The 23,825-nt window shown below is 33.3% G+C and overlaps 1 protein-coding gene and 2 non-coding genes across 3 annotated transcripts; 1 reads left to right on the top strand and 2 right to left on the bottom strand.

Annotated features, from left to right (window-relative positions):
• Window positions 1–1,018: 1,018 nt before the first annotated feature.
• On the top strand, window positions 1,019–1,121 carry LOC148783525 (U6 spliceosomal RNA). Its single transcript, XR_016047768.1, has one exon. It is a non-coding gene; the product is annotated as a U6 spliceosomal RNA (small nuclear RNA).
• A 5,377-nt stretch (window positions 1,122–6,498) lies between these two features.
• LOC148783524 (U6 spliceosomal RNA) lies at window positions 6,499–6,601 on the bottom strand. The gene has a single exon (XR_016047789.1). It is a non-coding gene; the product is annotated as a U6 spliceosomal RNA (small nuclear RNA).
• Window positions 6,602–18,246: 11,645 nt separating this feature from the next.
• On the bottom strand, window positions 18,247–19,153 carry LOC18426214 (ubiquitin-ribosomal protein eS31 fusion protein). The gene has a single exon (XM_006832872.4). The coding sequence runs from the start codon at window positions 18,960–18,962 to the stop codon at window positions 18,492–18,494; it is 471 nt and encodes a 156-aa protein (XP_006832935.1). The 5' UTR covers window positions 18,963–19,153; the 3' UTR covers window positions 18,247–18,491.
• Window positions 19,154–23,825: the final 4,672 nt, after the last annotated feature.

Below are 23,825 nucleotides of genomic sequence, written 5' to 3'. Positions count from 1 at the left end.
TATTACCATTATTTCGATATGGAAAAATTTCGCGTTTTAAAGAAGGAGCGAGAAACTGTTTCTCTCTCTAGAAAAGACTTGGTTTTATCCTGAACCTGTGACACCGTTCTGTTTTCTCTCTCACTCAACACCCCATATAAATACATTTCACCTCCCTTTCTAACTCATCAAATCCACCGAACAGTGAGCACTGTTCATTCGAGAATCAACGCTCTCATCTGCAAAATTCTTCGCTCTCATATTTGGTTGCCATCTCTTCATCAAAAACCAGTAAAAAAATGTCTCCGAATCCAAGCACAAGCATTTTCGGTCAAAGAAGCAATGTGTTCGACCCCTTCTCTCTTGACCTTTGGCACCCGTTCCATGGCTTCTTCTCTCAACAGAAACACCACTACAACCTCTGCTTTTTTGAATGCGAGATTCGCTAGGAAAGAGACTGATAATGCCCATGCGTTCAAGGCCGATCTCCCCGGTCTCAAGGAGGAGAAGGTGAAGCTCGATTAGAAGATGACAGAGTGTGATAAGCAGAGAGAGAAGAAGAAAGAGGTGGAAGAGAAGGACCGGCATAGGGTAGAGAGAAGCCATGCCAAGTTCATGAGGCAATTCAGACTCCCTGAAAATGCAAATGCCGATGAAGTGAAGGCAGTAATGGAGAACGGTATCCTCACTGTGACTGTTCGCAAGGTTGAAACCCTAAAGATGGATATCAAATCGATCGAGATTTTAGGCTATTTTAGTGGTTTTCTGAGTTTTCCGGTTAATTATAGCAGTTTTTCTCTGGTTTTCTGAGTTTTCCGGTTAATTATCTTTGTTTTTCTCTTGGTTTCTGGAATTCTGTGCAGAAGCGTGAAAAGCTCTCTCTCTAAACCCAACACTGTCACTCATGTGGAAAAAGCTCTCTCTTTCGCCCCCCCTGTGGCATCGCCTATTATTTGCAGTAATATGTGATTGAGTCCCACATCTAAGGTTTCTAGTACTCTTCTATTCTACAAAAAATAAGCCCTTGGCTTTGATGCTTGTCCCTTCGGGGACATCTGATAAAATTGGAACGATACAGAGAAGATTAGCATGGCCCCTGCGCAAGGATGACACGCACAAATCGAGAAATGGTCCAAATTTTTTTTTTTTTTTTGACAAATTTCACTCACTCTACACTTTTATTTTTGACAAATTTCACTCACTCTACACTCCCAAAATTGTGTCTACCCTAAATTATCTTTTTTGGCAATCAAATACAAAATACACTAGAAAATTATCATTTTTGGCAAATATGATTTTTGACAAATTTCACTCACTCTACACTCCCAAAATTGTGTCTACCCTAAAGTATCTTTTTTGGCAATCAAATTCAAAATACACTAGAAAATTATCATTTTTGGCAAATATGATTTTTGACAAATTTCACTCACTCTACACTCCCAAAATTGTGTCTACCCTAAATTATCATTTTGGGCAATCAAATTCAAAATACACTAGAAAATTATCATTTTTGGCAAATTTCACTCTATTCAAACGCAACTCAAATTTCAAAAAATTATTATTTTTGGCAAATTTCACTCTACACCCCCAAAATTGTGTCTACCCTAAACAATCAAATTCAAACGCACTTTTCACTCTACACTCCCAAAATTGTGTCTACCCTGAACAATCAAATTCAAATGTAACTCAAAATTCACTAGAAAAAAGTGGTTGACCTAAAAATTTATTAGAAGAGGTTGTTTTCGATGCTTAAAATCTTCAAATCAATCATCGCAACCTCAATATGATTGGACATGAGAGAAAATGGATTTCAAGTCTTAGATATAGTACATCTCGTAATGCATTTTCTAGACCGTCAATTTTCAAGATTTTTATGTGTTCATGGATTTGCTAGATCTACTTTAATTTTAAAGCTTCAAAATTTATAATTGGATATTGAAATAATTTTTTGGACAATTTTGATTGCATTCAAGGTGATATGAGAACTTTCACAATTTTTTCCTTTTATTAAAAAAAAAAATAGAAATAGATAGCTTTCAAGGTGATATGAGAACTTTCACAATTTTTTCCTTTCATTAAAAAAAATAAGAAATATTCAAGTTCTAAATCAAACTTTTCAATGACCATCTTATATCGAGTTTTTTCACCTTTTTAGGACTTTAATAATTTCTACTACTTCTTTTATGTTCTTTCTTATTTTCAACTTATTTTTTTCCTTTGTTTTGCTTTTCTTGGGTTTTGTGAGTCCACACGGAACACTCAATTCTTGGGTTTTGGAGATCTAAATCCTTTTTAAAAAGTTTGGCAAAATTTCCACTTTATACTTCTCTCAAAATTTTCACATGAGTTTTGGTTTGCCATTCTGCAGTATTAAAAGTCATATCCTCAATGAAATCATATGTCCTCATATCTTTTCGGACTATTTTTAGCCACGTACTTTTCAGCCTACTCCTTGTCCTTTTCAATCATTTCTCTTGAACTAACCCGTACCTCCTAACCGGTGTTGTACTTCTTTGGCACTATACATGTCTAGCCCATTTAAGTCTACTATCTCTCATCTTATTGCCTGTTGGTTCCACATCTAAATTCTCCTGAATGGATTCATTTCAAATTTTATCCCTGCTTGTCTTGTCACTCATCTATCTCAACATCATCATCTCCACTACACTCATTCTATGAGTATATTGTTTTTTGTCCGCTCAATATTCTGCTCTATAGAGCAAAGCTGGTCTCACAGCTGTCCTATAGAACTCGCCCTTCAGCTTCATTGATATACGCCATTCACATAAAATTCGAGTTGCACATCTCCACTTCACCTACCAACCTCTAATTTTGTATACAACATCTTCCTCAATCTCTCCATTATCCTGGATTGTCGACCCAAGATATCGAAAGTGCGGTCTTTATTAAATTTCCTGGCCGTCAATCTTAACTACTTCGTCATCTCTACTCCAATTATTAGTATATCATTCTATATACTTTGTCTTTGTTCAGCTAATTTTAAAACCTTTGAATTCTAGGGTATCCTTCCAAAGTTCTAACTTTGTGTGGACACCGTTATGGGTCTAGGTGCCTAGTTTAGCCGTCCATAATTAAGATAAAGATGTACGGGCTCAATGTTGACCCTTGATGTAGACCTATTTTCATTGAAAACTCACTTGTCTCCCCACTAGTTGTTCTTACATTAGTTAGTGCTCCATCATATATATCTCTCACCAAGATGTAGTGGTCGGATACTTTTTTTTTTTTTTAATACCCGCCAAATCAAAATTTGAGGTACTCTATCATAAGTTTTCACTAGAAGAGGTTGTTTTTTTTTTCTCACGACCTTATTTTGTATTTGAATTTTCATTTTTTTTTATACAAATTCAAATCACTTAAAATTTTGAGTGTCTATTATTAAAAATAATATAATCTAATAAAAATATAAAAAAATAATTCGTAAAATATAAATTGATCATAATACCCCTAAAACTTTTCAAGGGTATTTTAATCAAGAGAAATGACACAATGAGACCCTCCCACACCCATGTGAGTAGGACCTCAAAGGATCACCATTAAATTTTGACATAGATCTCTAGAAAAGTTATGACATACTTGTGAGATTGGGTGAATGGATTTTCTAGAGATCTGTGTCAAAATTTAATGGTAATCATTTGAGATCCTACTCACATGGGTGTGAGAGGGTCTCATAGTATCATTACTCTTTGATCAATTTATACTATAAGAATTATTATTTTTATATTTTTATTAGGTGCGCCTTGAAGAGTAGAATGTATGTCTAAAATTTTAAGTGATTTGGATCTGTATAAAGAAAATGAAAATTCAAATACGAAATAAAGTCGTAACTGTCATATCGGCTCAAATTGAGGCTGACACTATAGCTGTCAGCCCATGAGCATACAAGATCATTTCCCATATATATATATAAGATTATCTACAAAGAGACCATTTATCATTTGTACATAGATGTCAAAGTCATTATTACTAAAAAAATGTAATCAGATACAATTCCAATAATAAAAACGGAAAATCAATGGAATCAACTAGGTGTGGCCGCTATGGTATCCTAAAGGCTTCAAAGTAGCCCCTTGCTCACAATGAAGTTCTCTTTATATTTTCGCTTGACAAAAATAAGCCAAAAGATTACTCATAGGAAACATATGGCTCATTCACTCCTAATCCTAGAGAACCCCAAATCTTGATCCCTCCTCAACTACGTGACCAATTCTAGAAAGGAACAAAATATAATTCGAACTCTATATGTGCCTCAAAAAAAAAAAAATCAGATCCTAAGATGAAATAGGTATCATTCAATTTTTGAATGGTTGGATTAGATCATCGTTTTTTTATATTTTTTTCTTTTTTGCAAACAATCATGTGGTTAAAGTGGATCTCATGCTTTTGGTTGAAAAAATCCTCTTAATTCTGCACTCAACAGAAAAAAAAAAAAATCCTCTTAAGTCTCTCTTGCCTCAAGGAGTAAGTGTATACTATGCACTCAAATGGAGGGCAAGTGTATAGTATGCTACCAAATGGTACATATCTTCTATGAGAAAAATCTCTATGTTGGAAAGAATCCAACTAAACAGCATTCGACTAATATTGGTTATCTCTTTGATATAACTTGAATACAAGCACACTATTAGGGAAAGAACCCGGGCGTGATTGGTTAGTACTTGATGATTTGCAACACTATGTCCTAAGCTCAATTCCTATCAGGGTAAGGGCTCTCTCCCCCCGACGCACCCAAAAAAAAAAAGAATACAAATACAATATTTAACCATAAATAAATTCTACTTATGGACGTTGCACAAAATCCCTACACTTCATGAAAATCCAATAAAAAAAGTAAAATACATGAGCGTTCATGTGAGAATTTTGATTTTGCATATGGGAAAGACAATTGAGTGGATATTTAAACATGGGTGCATGGTTTGTTTTATCTAAATTTGTTGTTCACCTCTAAGTTCCGTAGTACCATATGAACATGGATATAGTAAAGAAATAAAATAATGTATAAAATAATTACTTTATAAAACACTTAATTATAAAATAATTGTTATATATTTGTTGATTAACTATAAAAATGTATATAAAAAGAATAGAGTAGTTAAAAAAAATGATCCCACGCAGTGCATCTACTCCTTTGCCAAAACCACCTATTTACAAATATATTTTTTACTCTAAAATTTGAGAACCATATAAGAATTACTAGATGATTATTTCCATTTTGAGTTTTGTGACACTTAGATTTAGCTCTTCAAAAAATGGACGGTCTCGATTCAATCTCGAGGCACTAGTTTTTTCTAGTACATAAATAGCTTATTTGGGATTTTTAAAAAAATTAAAATTAGTCTATAAGTTGTAAAGATTATATTCCTTAAAATTGAGATCTAAAAAGTATCCCTGGCATATGTTTTCCTGAGGGATAGTATGCTCCCGTGGGAGTAGGAAGTCTTTTGGAAAAATAATTAACAAACGGTAATTTTACTTTGTTACCGTTGCGCATGAAAGCCTTTCATTGAAGGGTGCGGTTGGCATACGGCTGCATCTGTAGCTGTAGTGATAAGGTGCACCTTCAAATTTTATCATGGTATATAATTTTGATGTAAAATGTTCTTAGGATTATCTCAAAATCTATTTTTATATCTAATTATAAAATTTAAAATGTAAAAAATGGTTAAAATCAAGTAGATCTATAAACATATGAAAAATCTTGAAAATAGATAGTGTAGATAATATGTTGTAAAATGCACTATCTATGAGACTTAAAATCTTTTTATTTTTCATGGTCATACATCTCGATATCGAGAAGATTAATCAAAGGGTTTTTCAGCATTAAAACTACCTTTTCCGATGGATTTTTGAGGTGCATCTGTAGTTCTACATATAAGGTTGCAACCTTATATAAATTTTTTCCCAATTTATGAAAGGTAGCCTCATTTATGAAATCCCAATTTTGAAAGTCGTTCAAATTTAACTCAAAGATGTAACTCAACATGTTGCTTTTATTTTATTTTTCTCAATCGATTGATTTTAAAAGGAAATTCATGAAAAATTTGGACACTAAGTTCATTTTTATAAACATGTTAAAAGTACTTCAACTTTAAACCATTTCTCAATTTGTGCTTGTCATCTTTATAAACTATAAAAACAAAAATTGACAAAAAAGTTTGGACCACATCTCAATCTCTATTAAATTGTTAAAGCACAATTCTTTTCTATTCTAAAATATTTTTAAAAAATCTTTGTTAATTTATTGAAACATAAAGTCAGGAAGCAAATAAAACTTATTAGAAAGGGTTTCAACCGTATCTCAAGATTTATAAACTGTTAAAATGCGAAATGTTTTACCTCAACACAATTGTTAAAACAAAAAATTAGAAACAAATCTGGACCGATGTGATGAAATTCAACAAATTTCTTAGGAAAATTATAAAGATAGAAAGCGAAATGATCAAAATAGAAATTTACATAAAAACATAAAACATTTCTCAATATTTATGAATTGTTAAAAAAAATTTGGACCATTTCTCGATTTGTGCGTGTCATCCTTGCGCAGGGGCCATGCTAATCTTCTCTGTATCGTTCCAATTTTATCAGATGTCTCCAAAGAGACATTGGCAGTGTGCGATGGTTGCCTTTTTATATTATCTCAAACTATTGACAACTCTAGATGTGGGACAAACTTGAGTTACTGCCAAAAACATTTATACCATAGCAGGAGCATATTGTGCATTTACTCCCTCAAGTAAAACCCCAACGTCAGCCTAATTTTCAAACAAGACCTATATCACTCTTGAACTGAACCTTCTATAGAAAGAAACACTCCAATTTTTGGAAGGTGAGATCTAGTGTAAAAAAAACCGATATTCTTTTTTTTTTTTTTGGGTAAATAATCATCTAATGATTCTTAAGTGGCTCCAAAAAATCTCAGACCGAAAAGATTCTTCCAAATAGATCTTTTAAGTGAGGAATTAGATGCATAATGTATGGTTCCAAATATAATGTGTGTTAATTTGTTCAATTGTGGATTAAATCAGTAGGGTTTGGGGAAACAGAGGAGATGGAGGTTTTGGTAAACGAGGTTAGAGGAATCATGGGGGAGAGAGAATGGTGGGGTTTAGAATGGAAAAAAATGAGGCGTTTTTGTTTTTTGTTTCGGCTAAAAAGATGGAGTTAAAAATGCTAAAGGTGGTTTAGAAGATTCAAAGAAATAAAATCTAGGATCTTAATGTTATGGGCCTCTTGGTAAATAAAACTTTAAAAGATTGTGTACAAGGATATTTTCCCTATTAATTATATCTACTTACTCAAGTCAAATGCCAGAAATGCCTAATGGTGCATTTATTTGCTTAAAAGCAAAAATTATAACATAACGAGTAAGGACTTGCATATCTTTATTTATACCTTTAGTGCATGAAAGCCTTGTTATAAAGAGGTGTCTTTTAATATATAACTATACTTGCCATATGCATATCCTTATGAATATAATTTATGGTCATATTTTATAGGTATGCATATGGCAATAAATACCATATTTTTTTAAAAATGATTTAATTTATTAAATTAAAATGTGATTTATAATTCAAAAGGTTAATTACTCTATATGCAATTTGAATTTTTGTAAGTTTCTAATTTGAAATTCATTAAGTTTTATAGTAAGGGAAAGTTTTATGTATTCCCCTACTGTATAGAAGTTACACACTTCTTGCTATCCATCCAACCGCCCGATTTAAATGAACGGCTAAGATGGATCAAATCACAATGTCATGCCTCTACATTGTTTTATTTTTTATTTTTTGTACAAATATTTTGATACCAAATTCTAGGTGTCCACTCCTCTCTTAAGCTCTCATTGGCAAAAATATAAGAAAATATTCCTAATAAAATAAAATGACTTATTTTATCGAGAATAATTTTTAAATTTGTTTTAGATGCGCCCCATTGAGATGATGATACGTACCAAATTTCATATTCATATGATTTATAGAAAAATTAAAGGGAAAATATCTTATTATCCCCTATTTTTAACTTATATATATCATACCCAAAAATTGAAAATATTACTGGTAAGAAAAATGACTTCATCTTTTCCAACCCCTTAAACCCTTTTGACCATGTATTATTGACCTCAACAACTTATGAAAGGACTTTATCTCTCGCTCTCTCACATCATCGTCTCTCTCTCAAAACTCCATTTCTCTCTAAAACCCAAACTCCATCTTTCTCTCTCACATCATCGTCTTTCTCTTTCTCTCAAAACTCCATCTCTCTCTCTCTAAAACTCTATCTCTCTCTAAAATCCAAACTCCATCTCTCTCTCTAAAACTCCATCTCTCTCACACACATGAGAAAGTGTGCTTGAGTTCGAGCTCAAGCTAAACCCCTTGGTTGGTAAACTCATCGAGAAGCAAAGCTAGAGGATGGAGTTTTAGAGAGAAAGATGGAGTTTGAATAGAGTGTCATTTTAGTGTTTGTTTGAGTCAAAAATGTATGGTCAAAAGGGTCCAGGGGGTTGTAAAATAGAAAAGATGGGGACCTTTTGCTTACAAGTAATATTTTCAATTCTTGGGTTTCATGAGATATGGAAGTTAAAAATAAAGGATAAAGAGATATTTTCTCAAAATTAAACATTAAATACTTTGATGCATCAGATCTAGATCAAACGGTCAGTAGTTCATTTGATCTAAATTGGACGACTAGATGGGGGAAAAAGTATATAACTTATCTACAGTAGGGAAAATATAGAAAGATTTCCCTTATAGTAATATAATGAAACAATATTTAAAAACCATTTAAGCTATTTGTTTGACTACAATTTTAAATATACTCTATTTTCATTATAATAAAAATTCACAAAAAAAATAGAATTTGAAAACACATTATCTCAATTAATGTAAATCTCCGTATTAGTGAGATACTTAGATTTAGGCCTTAGAACGATCTTTTTCTTTCCAAATTTTAGTATTTCTGGCTCTTGAGAGTCCTCATGTAGGATACTTGGCTAAAATGTGGCCCATTAGCCCACGTACTTTTAGATAGTTTTGTTATCATTTGATACTCCTTAAGTGTAATGATTTTATAGGAATATGCCACACCTAGTAGCAAAGGACCCCAAAAGATCATCGTTGTATTTTGATTGAAATATCAAAATGGAATTTGAATCCCTCCCCCTTTTTCTTAAAAAACTTTATTTTTCTCTTTTTTTCTCCCCTCATTCATACACTCTCTCTACTTTCTCTCTCTATCCTCCCTCTCACTCTCTTTTTTTGCTTTCAACTCTCTCTCTGTCCTCCCTCTCTCTCTTCTTCCTGCTCTCAAGTCTTAACTCTCACCAAGAATAGGGTTGGGTGACGGTGGGAGAATTAATTGTACCCTAGTTAAAATCTAAGCTTCTATTTTCACCTAAGACATTCAAAAACCACTAACGATTTCAAAAACAATAATAGAGGATTGTCATCCCGCTGAATTGCGGAAAACAAAAAAAGTCTCTCAACTCTCTCTTCTCTCTCTTCCCTCATTCATACTCTCCCTCCCCCTTTTCCCAAAGAACACCCATTACATGTTGTTGGCGCTTGGTTGCCCGCCCCCTTGGAAGTCGAACTCCTATATCTCATAATATGATCTATCTTCATCCTTTTTTTTTTCATCACCATTAGTATCATCTAGAGGCAGTGGTACCTCTAAGTTTGAAAATTTCTCATGTTTGATGCTTTCTTTAGGGTTTCTTTTTCACGGTGGGTTTCGTTACATACATGTGAAATTTTAAGAGAAATTCCTGGCTCTTTGAAATCTCTTTGTATGAGAATTGGGGTTTTATTATGTACAAACCAAATTTTAATTGTTGGATCTTTGGTGAGTAATAATCTTATAAGAACATGCCACGTCTAGTAGTTTGATATCTCAAAAAATCACCGTTGAATTTTGATCTAAATCTAAAAAAGAAATTTAAATCCCTTTTCCTCTTTCATAAAAAAGTATTTTTTAAGTTCTCTTTCTCTCTCCCCTCATTTGTACTCTCTCCCTCTTTACTTTCTCTCTACCCTCCCACTCTCTCTTCTTCTCACTCTCAACTCTCTCTTTCTATCTCTCCTCATTTGTACTTTATCTCCGTCTTTATTGTCTCTCTCTCGCCTTTTTCTCTCTACCCTCCCTCTATTTCTCTTTTTACTTAAAAAAATATTTTTGAGTAACTCTCTTTTTTTCTCCCCTCATTCATACTCTCTCTCCTTTCTCTCTCTACCTTCCCTCTGGCTCTTCGCGCACTCACTATTAGCCTCTCTATACTCCCCTTTCCTTCTCTCTTCACCTAATGTCAACTTTATACTATGGAAGTAATGTCAACCTTATACTATTGAAGTAAAGTGCACCTAAAAACTATGTCTAAAATGCAATTTCGGTGCCGCAAAGCTTTGGGATGATATGAGAATATATTGTTGTCCCCCAATTATTTATATCAAAATTTTTGAAATGGTAACGATCAAGCAGATCTATAAACACTTGAAAATCTTCGACAGTCCAGATAATGTGTTAGAAGATTAACTATTTTTAGGACTAGATATCATATTTTTCAATGTCTATAATCTCGAGGTTGAGATGATCGATTTGAGCGTTTTCCAACATAGGAACAACTTTTTCTACTGGGTTTTTTAGGTGGACCTTACTCATACATTATAAGGATGACACCCTAGATAAACATTTATTTTATATTTTATGCCTCGTGGGATATGTTCATACACTACCCCAAAGCATAAACATCTATCTTAAAGATGGATCCAAATGGGTGAAACCAATGGTCTAAAAAATTTCTTCATAAACTTATTTTCTCAAGTTGTTAAAATTTACTTTCTTTACATGATAATGATCTCTATTTTAGAGTATATATTCCAAAAATATTAAGTCCAAAACCCATCTCAAAATTAGAATTTTAAGAGGGAACCCAATTCTAATAAATTATCGTACGAGCATTTTGCAAATGTAAAAACATGGTCAAAATGAGTATGAGGCCGGTCGGCCGAGTCACCCCCTGAATAGGTAGTTCTTATATGACAAAAATGGAAGAATCGGCCAGTTCCTTCAGAGAGCTGGACAGGTTAGCCGGTTTAAGCAATGACCCAGCCGGCTCTAAATATATAATGGGAATTGGATCAACTTCAACGATTTTCAATCTGCAACAGGCGATTCTGATCCGTATCGACGATTTTTAAATCATTGACGCGTACATAAGAGAAAAATTATGTAACGTTACAACCTTATATAAAAGGAAGGTGCACCTCAAAAATACAATAGAAACAAGTATTCCAAGGTTGAAAAACCTTCCAATTGATCATCTCAACTTCGACATATATAGTATAAATGGAAAAAATGAATTTCAAATCCAAAAATGGCTCATATTGTAACAAGTTTGTTGGACCATCTATTTTCAAGATTTTGAAGTATTTATAGACTTGCTTTATCTACACTATTTTTAACATTTTAAATTTCATAATTAGAGTTGAACATGAATTTTCAAGCTATTATTTTCAACATTTTGAAGTATTTATGGATTTGCTTGATTACATTGTTTTTAATATTTTAAATTTCAATATTAGGGTTGAACATAAATTTTCAAGCTACTATTTTCAACATTGGAGCTATATCTTTTTGGTAAAAACTAGAGGTGTGCCTTGTAAGGTGGCAGCCAATGGTCTAAAAAATAAATCGGTGCACCGAATCGGGCACCCCAAAAACCCATTCGGATCAGTGAATCGACGATAAAGATTAAGAATTGATCGGATTCAACAATAAAAAAATTATTAAAAATTATTGTAAATGTTGTTTTTCAATAATCCAATAAGAAATAAGGGTATTGCATTATTAACTTTCATTTTTTTCCATCAATATGCGAAAATTGAGATGCTCTTTCCCTGTACGAACTTATGTTAACTATTAAATTTACATCACACAAAAGAAAAATCATAGAATTATCATTGATAAAATATATTATCATACATAAACTACAATAAAGAATGGATTATATCCATAAAAAAAAATGGCCGCAAAAATCTTGAATTAGCGAAAAACCCCAATCCGCTAAAAAAAACCTAAATTATTACAACCTAAATAACTATAATTATATACTGAAATTGAAATTGTTATTTATATTTTATAATTATTTTACTATATAAATAATAACAAATCCAAAATATCTTAGAATATCAGTTAATTTAAAATATATTATTGACAACTGTAAGAAAAAAAAATACATTACATAATTTATAATACAAATAAAATTAATAAATAAAATATAAGATTTGGTTATCAATGTAGAAATTATTAGAATGTATACCAATTTCAAAATAACACTTTAATTTTTCAAAAATCTAATATTTTAAGTTTCTAAAATAAATTTAGTAGAAGAGATTGTCAATAGAGGGAGATTTCAAATAACCTCATTGTATGAACCCTATCTTTAAATTACTATTCCTAAATTTATGTTAAAGACCACCATGTTATAAAAATAAAAAATATAATTAGACCATTTATTCATAAGTAAAAAAAAAAAAAAAAATTTAACAATAAGCATTCATAGATGAGAGAGAGAAAAAAAACAATCATGTTCCAAGCCTATATTGCATTACCTTTACATAACTAATTTAAACTTAAAATAATCGTAACTCAAATGCATTTATTTTACTATAGACAAGTGCAGCCAAGTTCAAACTAAAGACCTTCAGTATGTAAGAAGGACGTGATAACCAACTACACTACGGGCCCACTTGTATTATTCACGTGAATAAAAGCCTATATTGTATTACCTTTTAATCACAATAAGTATCATGCTCAAATCCCACATCGAAAAAATGAAAGAAATTCAACATGAATAAAACCTTCCTCACACAATTGCGTGCTTGTAAAAGCATGGTGAAACAACCTTCGTTATATCACACACAATTGCGTGCTTGAAAAGCATGATGAAGCATGAAGCAGTGCCCCTAAGGGCACGTGACGCTGGGATCCTAGCTGATAGAGGTAGCTGATAGAGGTACACGAGGCCATGTTAATGTCTTCATTTTTAACGAAAATGATAAAAATACCTTAACACCATTGGATCCCATTTTATAGTTGGATCTGAAACAGCCCAACAGATACCCAATCCGGATTGGCAAATTCTGAATCAGATCGATATGTTTATATAAAACCTCACCCTAACATGGGATTGTATACACCTTATATAAACCTCACCCTAACATTATAAACCTCACCCTAACATGGGATTGTATACACCTTATATAAACCTCACCCTAACATGGGATTGTATAACAGTAAGACCATTTATCATTGGAATAAGGAGGTCAAAGCTATCCTATCTATCAAATATCAAATCGGATAGCTTAAAGTGTGTCACAAAATTTGACAAAAATTCTTTGAAATTTAAGCAGGGCCCTCTCAGCCTTCCAATTTCAAAATCCATAAGCTCCAAGTTAAGATTTAAGCCTGATCAATTAAGCACTATCAGCCTTCCAATTTCAAAATCTAACAGCTCGAAGTAATTGTGAGTTCCTTATACAAGAGATAAAACAACCTTTATAAAACAATCTTTATAGTTCCATACATATATAGGCTACTAATAGGATGTCAACTAAAATAAATATTCATGTTATGCTTCATCTATCAGATTTTGATTGGAAGGTGCTTCATCTATCCGATCTTAACTGCATGGTTGAGAATACATATTTACTTTTTAAATTTTAATATTGTTTTATAAATCTAATCAAGATGAAATTTTGTATCAACTACATATCATAATGCGCAAAAAATTATAAAACAAATATTTATCAAAACTAAAAATGGCCATACTACCCATATAATATGACTAGGGCTTCTTGGACCGTTTAAATTCTGAAAATATTTTTATATTATTATATGGTATGCGATATTGCCATGTAGATACATCTAAAATTTTGGCTTAATCATATTTGTAAACAAGATTAACATTCAAACAGTAACACACTTTTTAACCATTGTATATATTTCCATATAGATAAAGCTTCTAATAAGATACCAACTATTATGTTATGCTTCAGCAGTTAGATCGTGATTGAATGGTTGAAAATACATGTTATTTTTTTAATTTTAGTTTTTTTTGTTATTACAAAGTGGATTAAGATGAAATTCAATACATGTATACTATATATTATAGTGTATAAACAATTATAAAACAAATACTTCTCAAAACTACAAATGACCAAACTACCCCCATACTAAAACTAGGTAATTTGGATATTTAGAATTTTGAAAATATATTTTATATCTTTTTATACGGTGTGTGATAGTGCCATGTAGATACATCTAAGATTTTAGTTTAATCCGTTTTGTCAAAACAAAAAAGAAAAAAGAGAATAAAAGTCCAGCTATAAAAGACATTTTTCACCATATGATAAAAAATCTAACAGCCAGCAATACAACTTAAACCACAATTGTGACAACTTCTTAATATTTTTTTCCTGTGCGTGTGTGCTAGTATTTTGTATGTATAGTATACACACGCTTATCATTATCCAACGTCTGAGTCGTGACCATCTACAAGAATTTCCAATAATAAATTGAATTTTAATATTTTTCTACAAATCAATTATCTGAAATTTTGAATGCGAGTACACCTAACTGATTTGGACAAAAATAAACTCTTAAAAAATAATTATAAAAATAAAATGACGAAAATACCCCTAAAATAGATATATGGGTATTATGGTTTTTTTATATTATTCAAATTACTTTTATGTATTTTATTTAAATGCGCCTCAATAAGGAGTCATACACCCACCAAATTTAAATTTAAAGTTCATTTGATTTATTAAAAAAATATTAAAATTCAAATATGATCAAGCGATCTTTACTATTAGCTCTGGATGATGACATGCGACATAAAATAATATAGTTCATTCATCAGTGTTTTCAAGTGTTTTTTTATGGGCTTGTGAGTGTATTTCCCTAACAATAACCAAGCCCTCAGGGCATCGATATTTTTTTTTTTTTTGGGCAAGTAACGAGCGGTTAAGTCATTGGGGATTTAAGCCTTACCCTATGGTGAGAATGGAATCAGAAACATCACCACGAGGCTCGACAATACTACCATCTTAAGCCATTCTCAGAAAAAGTGGTAAATCGGTGCGGATTTGGGCCCCTACTCTTTGATGAGAATAGAGTCAGACCATCCATGATGCTCGGCAATACCACCGCCAAAAGTCCAAGCTACCCTTAAAAGATAAGTCAATAGATATTTGAGCCCCTACCTTTTGGTGAGAATGGAGTCAAAACATCACCATGAAGCTCGACAATACTACCCCCAAATATCCAAGTCATCCTTAAAAGATATGTCAGTGGGGATTTGAGCCCTACCATTTGGTGAGAACGAAGTCAGAGACATCACCATAAAGCTCGACAATACTAACGCCAAGATCCCATGCTACTCTCAAAAACAAAATGAAAGTGATAAGTTAATAGGGATTTGGGCCCCTACCTTTTAGTGAGAATGGAGTCAAATACATCACCATGAGCTCGACAATACTACCGCCAAGGCCCTAGGCGATCCTTAAATTTAATCATCAAAGCCAACTAATAAGCAATTCTAATATATCTAAAAAGTGGTAAATCAATGGGGATTTGAGCTCCGATGAGAATGGAGTCATACACATCACCATGAAACATCTTCGTTTGGAACAGCAATCTCAAATATTTAATAAATGATATATTGACAGTAGAACTAGAAGGCGGGACATTATGTTTTGGCATCCGCTCCCTAAGTCCCGACCCCATTTAGACAAAGAGTATGACAATGATATTAAGAAATTTGTGTTCTAATGCTTCTCCAGAATACCCTCTTTGTATTTGCCTTCAAATTAGCTGCATTATAAAAAAACATTTTGTACAGAAGATTATGAGAATGCACCAACCAATAAGTAGGGCTGGCAACAGGTCGACCAAGGACCGGCTGGACCGGACCCCAAAAACTATTATGGGACCCAGACCACGACCTAGACCTGGACCCAGACCTGACCTGATTGGAAATGTGGGACCTAAATCCAAAACCAAATAATGTTCGGGTCCAAATATTGGACCCAGACCTGACCCGTCAAGTCCAATATTTGGACCCATACCCAGACTCGAGTCAGGTATACCTGCCGGGTCTCAGGTCAGGTTCGGGTCCATTGCCACGCCTACAAATGAGAATGGACTCAGTTTATCAAACCAGAGTTTAGCCTAATGTAGGATGGGCTACTACAGGAACCAATTCTTCCAACCTAAAATGTCGCTTAAATCTAGACAGAGAGAGGCCAACTCAATGGGAAGAACCAGAACTCAGTGGTAAGAAACAGAATATCAAGAGCTATCGCAATTCAGTAATGGTTAACAAGTAACACAATCCCGACATATAAGGAAGGACACTATGATTCCAAGTAGAAATTCGTCCCTTTTAAAAATCCATTTTTGAGACCGAACAATTTTTAAGAACATACAATATCAAAAAATAAATAAATTTAAAAATTAAATATAATAATTTTATGCAAAAAATATTTAGACCGTTAGTTTGCTTTTAGATGGACCACCCATTCAAGGTGAATAGTATATACCTCGGGGGACACAAATGTAGAAGTCCCCCGACACATGGAACAATATTTCCTAAGAAAAATGTCACCACAAGATCATCTCCTAGCAGAGCAATAAGGACATCATGAAATGCAAATAATCCCATTTTATGCAAACACCACCGAGAACAAAGAATGATCCAATGTCATATCCAAATAATCTCATTTCCTATGCTCTATGACAATGTGTGACTTGGAAACAAGCTAAAAATCAATTACCAGACTTGATTCACTTGCTTTTGACACATACAAAGGTGAATAACTACCGCATGAGAGTCTATTGCGAGTCATATATCATTAGCACATACATAGAGCACATTAACCTAGATGGATCACCAGAAAACCCTAAACTCTGTTACCACAGCATCTCTTTGGACTCAATTCACAAAAATCACATTATATCCTTATGATTTCAGTTGTCTTGTAACCAGCTCTAGCCCTGAAGTTACATTTCTCTAATTCAAAGTTCTTTTGCTAATCACAAATATTTCATAGCACCTTTTAAGTCGATCAGTCTCATTGCGTCTAGGACGGCAATATCACCTTAAAAGTAACTGTTGAAGTTAGTCAAAATTATCCATCCTGTTCCAGATTGTGGTTCATTAATTAAAGATATTCTGCAATCTACAAGAAATTTATAGATTCCGTAACATACAGGGTCTTGTAGCTATAACCATCTACAACTCGTGCTTATACTAAAATTATACTAAAAATTAACATGAAAAAAAGTAGAGAGATCCCACCACAACTCCATTGGTAATACATTATAAACTTATAACAGTGATAATTAAGCTAAAATTCATTTTAAATGATGTTAATCTCTTATTAGGAATCAAAATTGGGTGGAATTAAAAATATTGCATTCCATTTCATAAGGAAAACATGCACGCGCCCGTATGTACCTACACTCCATACCACAATCTATTCACACATTCATAAAAACCAATACATGACAAACCTACATATGTACCTATACTCCATACCACAATCTGTTCACACATTCATACAAACCAATACATGAGAAACTTACATCAAACTAATTTGATGCAACATTTCCCTATATAACAGTGAACTGAAGTTTTGGAATATCTTGCTAGAGGAATACAACACAGCAATCTTGATTCACACACATAAGCAATGAAAAATGACACCAACCCCGGGAACTTGATGATTTAGTTTTATTCCCAAGCTAACAATAAAAAAAATCTAGTCATAAAAAATCCATACATTCAGAAAACGAAAGACAATACAAAAGCATAAGCATAGAAGGTTTAATCTGAATAATAAATTATCTCTCCATATCAGATCAACAGAACTAGTGCGCATCATAACCAACCCACAACATCAAAAAATTTCAAAGAATGAAAAACCTACTATACGCAACTAAGAAGTTCCAACATTTTGCTTTTGAGGAAATGGTTAACCAAGAATTCCAACATTTCCCCAATAAAAACTAAGAAGTTACAGCATTCCCAAATTTTAAACTGAAGTTCATAAAATCCCGTGAAAATTATATATCCCACAAAACCCCAACGAACAATCAATACCCAACCAAACCACACAGTGCAAAATCATAAACATATCAGACATAAATTATCAACAGCGAAAATCATAGTATAATAAAAACCAGAGAGAAAAGGAACCTATCAATATAACAAAACTTTAAATTCTTGAAGGTCAAAATCCCAAACATAAAATGCATAAACCTTCCTCAGTATCTAGAGAAACTGGTAGAGTTCCGTCCATTTCCTAAATGAACCATAAGCTGGAGCAAAAAGGGTCCAAAAAACCCTAATTATCCAAAATCATGACAGAAAACCCCTGAACAAAAACGCTATCAAATAAATCCTACATATCGACAGAAAGGAAGTGTTTCATTTACTCTGCACCCGCTTTCTGGTAGACATAGGTGAGGCCGCACTTCCCACAGTAGTGCCTATCAAAGTGATTCGCCATGAATGTCCCAGCTCCGCACTCCTGGTTAGGGCACTCCTTCCTGATCTTCTGAACCTTTCCAGAGTCATCGACCTTGTAAAATTGAAGAATAGGGAGCTTCACCTTCTTCTTCTTGTGCTTGATCTTCTTGGGTTTGGTGTAAGTCTTCTTCTTCCTCTTCTTTGCCCCTCCTCTGAGTCTCAGAACCAGATGAAGAGTAGATTCCTTCTGGATATTGTAATCAGCTAGTGTTCGGCCATCTTCAAGCTGTTTGCCTGCGAAGATGAGGCGTTGCTGATCTGGTGGGATGCCCTCTTTGTCCTGGATCTTGGCCTTGACATTGTCAACTGTATCAGAGCTCTCGACCTCAAGGGTAATGGTCTTACCCGTTAGGGTTTTCACGAAGATCTGCATTTTCGAAACCCTAGAATTGCAGAGAAAGGTCGACGAGGGTCGAAATACGGTTGGGAAAATGAAACCCTAGAATTTGCTGTCTTATATATGTGGAGGCAGAACTGAAACCCTAGAATTTGGCGCGGCTCGAGCCATGGCCCATCATAATTACGTGTTTGACCCTATTAAGTTTTTATATTTTTTTTTTCTGACATATTGCGAGGGATTTAAAATTGGTCGGAACATAAACACTTGGTACATAGGACCACAGGGAGTTTATCAATTTATGGTCATTATGTCTATCACCGTAGATTCATTGGGTCGACAGGTGGATTTTGAGAGACAGAGAACCCGAACAGTTAATTGAACGGTTATAGTAATTGTGGTTATTTCTCTTTCAGTGTAAAAAATAGTGGTTTAGGTTAGTCGAACTGGAATGGGAATCGTTTCAAACCTAATTAGTCTTATTCTTATGGATTCCCCTAGTTCTGGACCCAAGTTAGTTTGTCATGGTCTCATGGAACTAGGCGATTTAGTAGTAGATCGTTCCCACACATTACATTATTTATTATTTTTTTAAAAAAAATTATAGTTGTATGGAGCAATTTTCACCGGAGAATAAGTCTGATTCTCCGATCCAAACCAGCTCCAAATGATTGATTCACCTAGCGGCCTCTTTTTTAAAAATGTATTTGTATGGTCACATGACCTTTTGGACTTATGCTATGAGATTAGGAAAAAGTTTATACAAGAGTGAGGCCCTAAACAATCAAACTAAGGCATACCTCAAAATTTCACTAGAGGATATTATTTTGATGCCAAAAAATCGCAATTCAATCATCACGACCTCAATATGTATGGACATGAAAAACTATAGCCTTCAAGTCTTGGAAATAGTGCATCTTGTAATGTATTATTTAGATCATCAATTTTCAAGTGTTCATAGATATGCTAAATTTATACTATTTTTTAATATTTAAATTTTATAATTAGATAAAAAATAAATTCTCAAGCTATCACAAAGATTTATGATCAACATGTTTCGGCACTATTTAAATATGTGCCTCTCTAGGCATTGATTATTTTTTTTTCCTTCTATTTTCCTCTCTTTCTTTCCATATAAAATAGAATTTTATTATCATATTGTTTTGGCACAAAGAGGTCATAATCAAATAAATGTCAAATATTTAATATGACATTGCGCCAAGAAGAAAAATTTTAAATTTGAAAACTAAAATTGATTGCTGCCTCTTCGTAACAAAAAATAAACTATGATATGATTTTCCTAAAAGTAAACATAATGCCTTTATTTGTTACATCAGCCAAGCGTTATGCCGCTATTGTCCCGATTCACTTCTTAAATATTGCTCTTTTGTGACCAACTTAAACCATATAACATTTTGATTAGTGGTTTTTTTTGGGTAAATTTTACTTAAAATAGTTTTGTGTTGCTAATTGTTGTTTTTTTTTTTGGATAATGCTAAAATCTTTTATTAGTGAAACAATATATTAGAGCATACTACTCTACAAGAACACCTTTGGCAGCATAGCCAAAGAGTCCGCCTCCGAATTTGCCTCTCTAAATACATGCTGGACGACGACATTGAGAGTTGAACACCAATCCATAATTTGAGTCCACCAAGACTTCAGCTTCCATATGATCTTTTCCTCTTTCTTACACCACTGGATAATATTGGGATAGTCTCGTTCAGTAATAAATGCCAAATAACACCTTTGCCTCTACAAACTAGTAATCATTGCCATAAATATCATAATTCAGCCTGATTAGCAGTAGTAGTACTACACGGGCCGGTATAGCTGAAAATAACCATATCTTGTGTATCCTTTAATAGTCCACCATAACCAGCTAGTCAAAACTCCTATCAAAATACCATATAAAGTATCCTTGAGAAGGTGATAACCATCTGCCCAATGGTCGGGACTTAAGGACCCGGTTTCTATACAGCCAAGCTCGCATATGTAGAATTGCGGGTCTCTTAATAAATCTATTTTTTAAGATGGATTTTAAGATTTAATTTTTAAGAACATGTAATCTCTGACATGGAGATCGTGAATATAAATAAATAAATAAATTTTACGAACTAAAAATAATAATTCTAGTGAGAAAATATTTGGACTGTTAGTTTTCATTGTTTTTAGATGGAACACCTATTTGTATCCATCTTTAAGATAAATTCTTTACACTTCTCAACTGTATATGTAGAAATGCAGTCCAACCCGTGTGAAACACTTTTCCTTACGTAAATTAGCAACAAAAAAATCCCCACTCCTCTTGAGTTAAAAAAAACAAATGCCAAAGGATACCAAAATTTTATTTTTCAACTCTCTAATGTCTACACTCTACACCATCAAAGGTCATCTTGTTCCTTTCCTTTCATACCTCTCTTAAGATTGTTGCTCTAAAACTTTTCCAGATAACCACACTATATTTAGGCAAACTTGGAATCTAGAAATGTAGCAAAATATCCCTATGGCTTCTTGGTAGCACCAACATATGACCCATCTTCAATTGAGCCCACACCCAAATGTGAGAAGCAAAGGAGCAACAAAAAAAATGGATGGTCACCCATTTCCCTATCATATTTGCTGAATAAATATATTAAGTAAAATTTTACCCCTCTTTTTTAAATTATCAGTTGTGAGGCCCTTACCTTGCATTGCAACCCAAATGAAAAATTGAACTTTGTGCGGTACCGTCCATTTCCAAACTTCTTTCAGGCCCACCTTGTTACCATCTAACACGATCATAGAAGAGCAACATGTACAAAGACTTCCACCCTAACACTCCATTCTCTGGTTCCCAAATAACCTCATCTTCCACATTACTAGATGAGTGAACACTATCTATTTCTTACAAAAGACTAGCCACCTGAGTATGAATGAAATTAGGTACTCTATTATAAGACCATTAACATGCCACACCAAATCTGTCATCTGGCCGAGCTCGCTCTCTAATCTTGGCATGGGGATTGGAAACTCTAGAGAATAAGAGATTTCAAAGGTCTATCACCCAACCATTTATAGAACCAAAAGGAAACAGAGTCACCTTGACCAACCAACCAACAAATGTTCCTATCAATCAAACTCTTTCAGCTCGAAATTCCTTTCCAAAGAGAAGAAGAGAGAGATCCACTTCTTCTTCTACCAATATGCAATAAGAAGGTGCATTGTTCAACACCATACTTATTTTCAATTAGCTGCCTCCAAAGTTGATTGGTATCAGTTAAAGATCTCCTCCACCATTTAGCAAGAAATGCCTTATTGATTAGTTTCAACTTCTAATATCTAATCCTCCATCCCTATTTTTGGGGTACATAATTTCCCCCAACTTACCAAAATTTCCAATAATTGTTAGTGTTGCTAAATGTTCTTAAAAGATGAAGACTACAGGAAAACCCAAAATTATCCGTGCTAATAACTTCATAATATTGCTCTTATTACCACATGAAACCATACTAAGTACCACGAATTTGTTTTGAAAAATAGAGAAATTTTAAAAATGTAGAACTTAAATTCATTTCCTATTCTTGTCCATTTGTAATTCATGTCTTGGATAAAATAAGACTTGTCATCTATTTTTTTAATAATAAGAACGGGTACTTACTACTTAGCAATATTTCTAGAATAGGGGGGACATATGATTAGTTGTTTACTACATTGTTCTCTATTTAGGGGCCGTTGTTGGGATGAGGCCGGAAAAGTAAATCATCCCATTTGAAGATGCATTTCAGTGCTGGAAATTAAGAACCATGTTTGCTCCTTGATTATAGGAATAAAAGTTCCAAAAGTGATTGATTATCAAAACTTGAAATGGATAGTCCGGATAATAAATTACAAGATAACATTTTTAAGGCTTGAGATCTTATTATTTTTCTTTAGATTCATAACTCTCCAATTGATATTATCAATTTTGAATATTTTTTTACATGAAAATGGCAATTTCTTGTGAGATTTGATATGTAACTTTACTTTTTCAATTATAAGACCTAGGCCTCATATTAATGTTTTCCATAGTTAAATACTATTGAAGTAAAGGGCTTGGGCACGAGCAGTGTAGAAATCAAAGACAGATGCCTGTATATAACTCTTTTTCACATGGTTTATAAAAGGCATCAATTTTAAATAATCAAAAGTGCACCTTGAATTGAAGATTCAGTTTTGATGTCAAAAACCATCATCACCAGAGCCTTTTCTCGTCTAATTGAAGTCCGTTAATAAAAGACATATGAAACGCACTAAGCATAAGCAAGTAACGTATATTCCAAATTCATGAAAAAATTTAGTAAAATTTTACATTGGCTGCCTAATTAACACAACCCAGCTCCTTTACTCGAACGTGAGATACGTTAAGAAAAATTTTAAGGTTCTCGCCCTTTCAAAAACCCTACAGTGGTCTAAAAATGCATTTCCACTCCTAATTATGCAATCTAAGGCTCCAAATATCTTATAAATCAAACAGATCAATAAATACTTAAAATCTTGAAAATTGATACTTCTGATAATGTCACAAGAAATATTATTTGTAAGACTTGTAATTTTTTCATACTCATATATTTAGACGTCAAAATGATAAGTTCGTGAGTTTTCCAGCATTGAAATAACTTCTATAATGGGTTATTACTTAGACACCATATGTGATATGTACACCATAATGGACACAGTTAAAATAATCATCTAATCATAGTCGTCCCATTCGAAAATGGATAGTTCAAGATGGTAGTGTCAATTTCCAGACCCAGCAGTACCAATATGACCGGTCTCTATCATCTATGATGGCCACCCATTTTGGACAGAAATGGTTTAGATGTCATGTACCATTCTTATAGACCCAGCAGTAACAATATGACCGGTCTCTATCATCTA

The sequence above is a fragment of the Amborella trichopoda genome, chromosome 1 (assembly GCF_054954075.1).
Source record: "Amborella trichopoda isolate Santa Cruz 75 chromosome 1, AtrichopodaSantaCruz75HAP2 v2.0, whole genome shotgun sequence".
In the NCBI taxonomy this organism is placed as follows: domain Eukaryota; kingdom Viridiplantae; phylum Streptophyta; class Magnoliopsida; order Amborellales; family Amborellaceae; genus Amborella; species Amborella trichopoda.
Note: the sequence above shows the minus strand (reverse complement) of the source record. Positions and strands in the feature narration are given on the sequence as shown.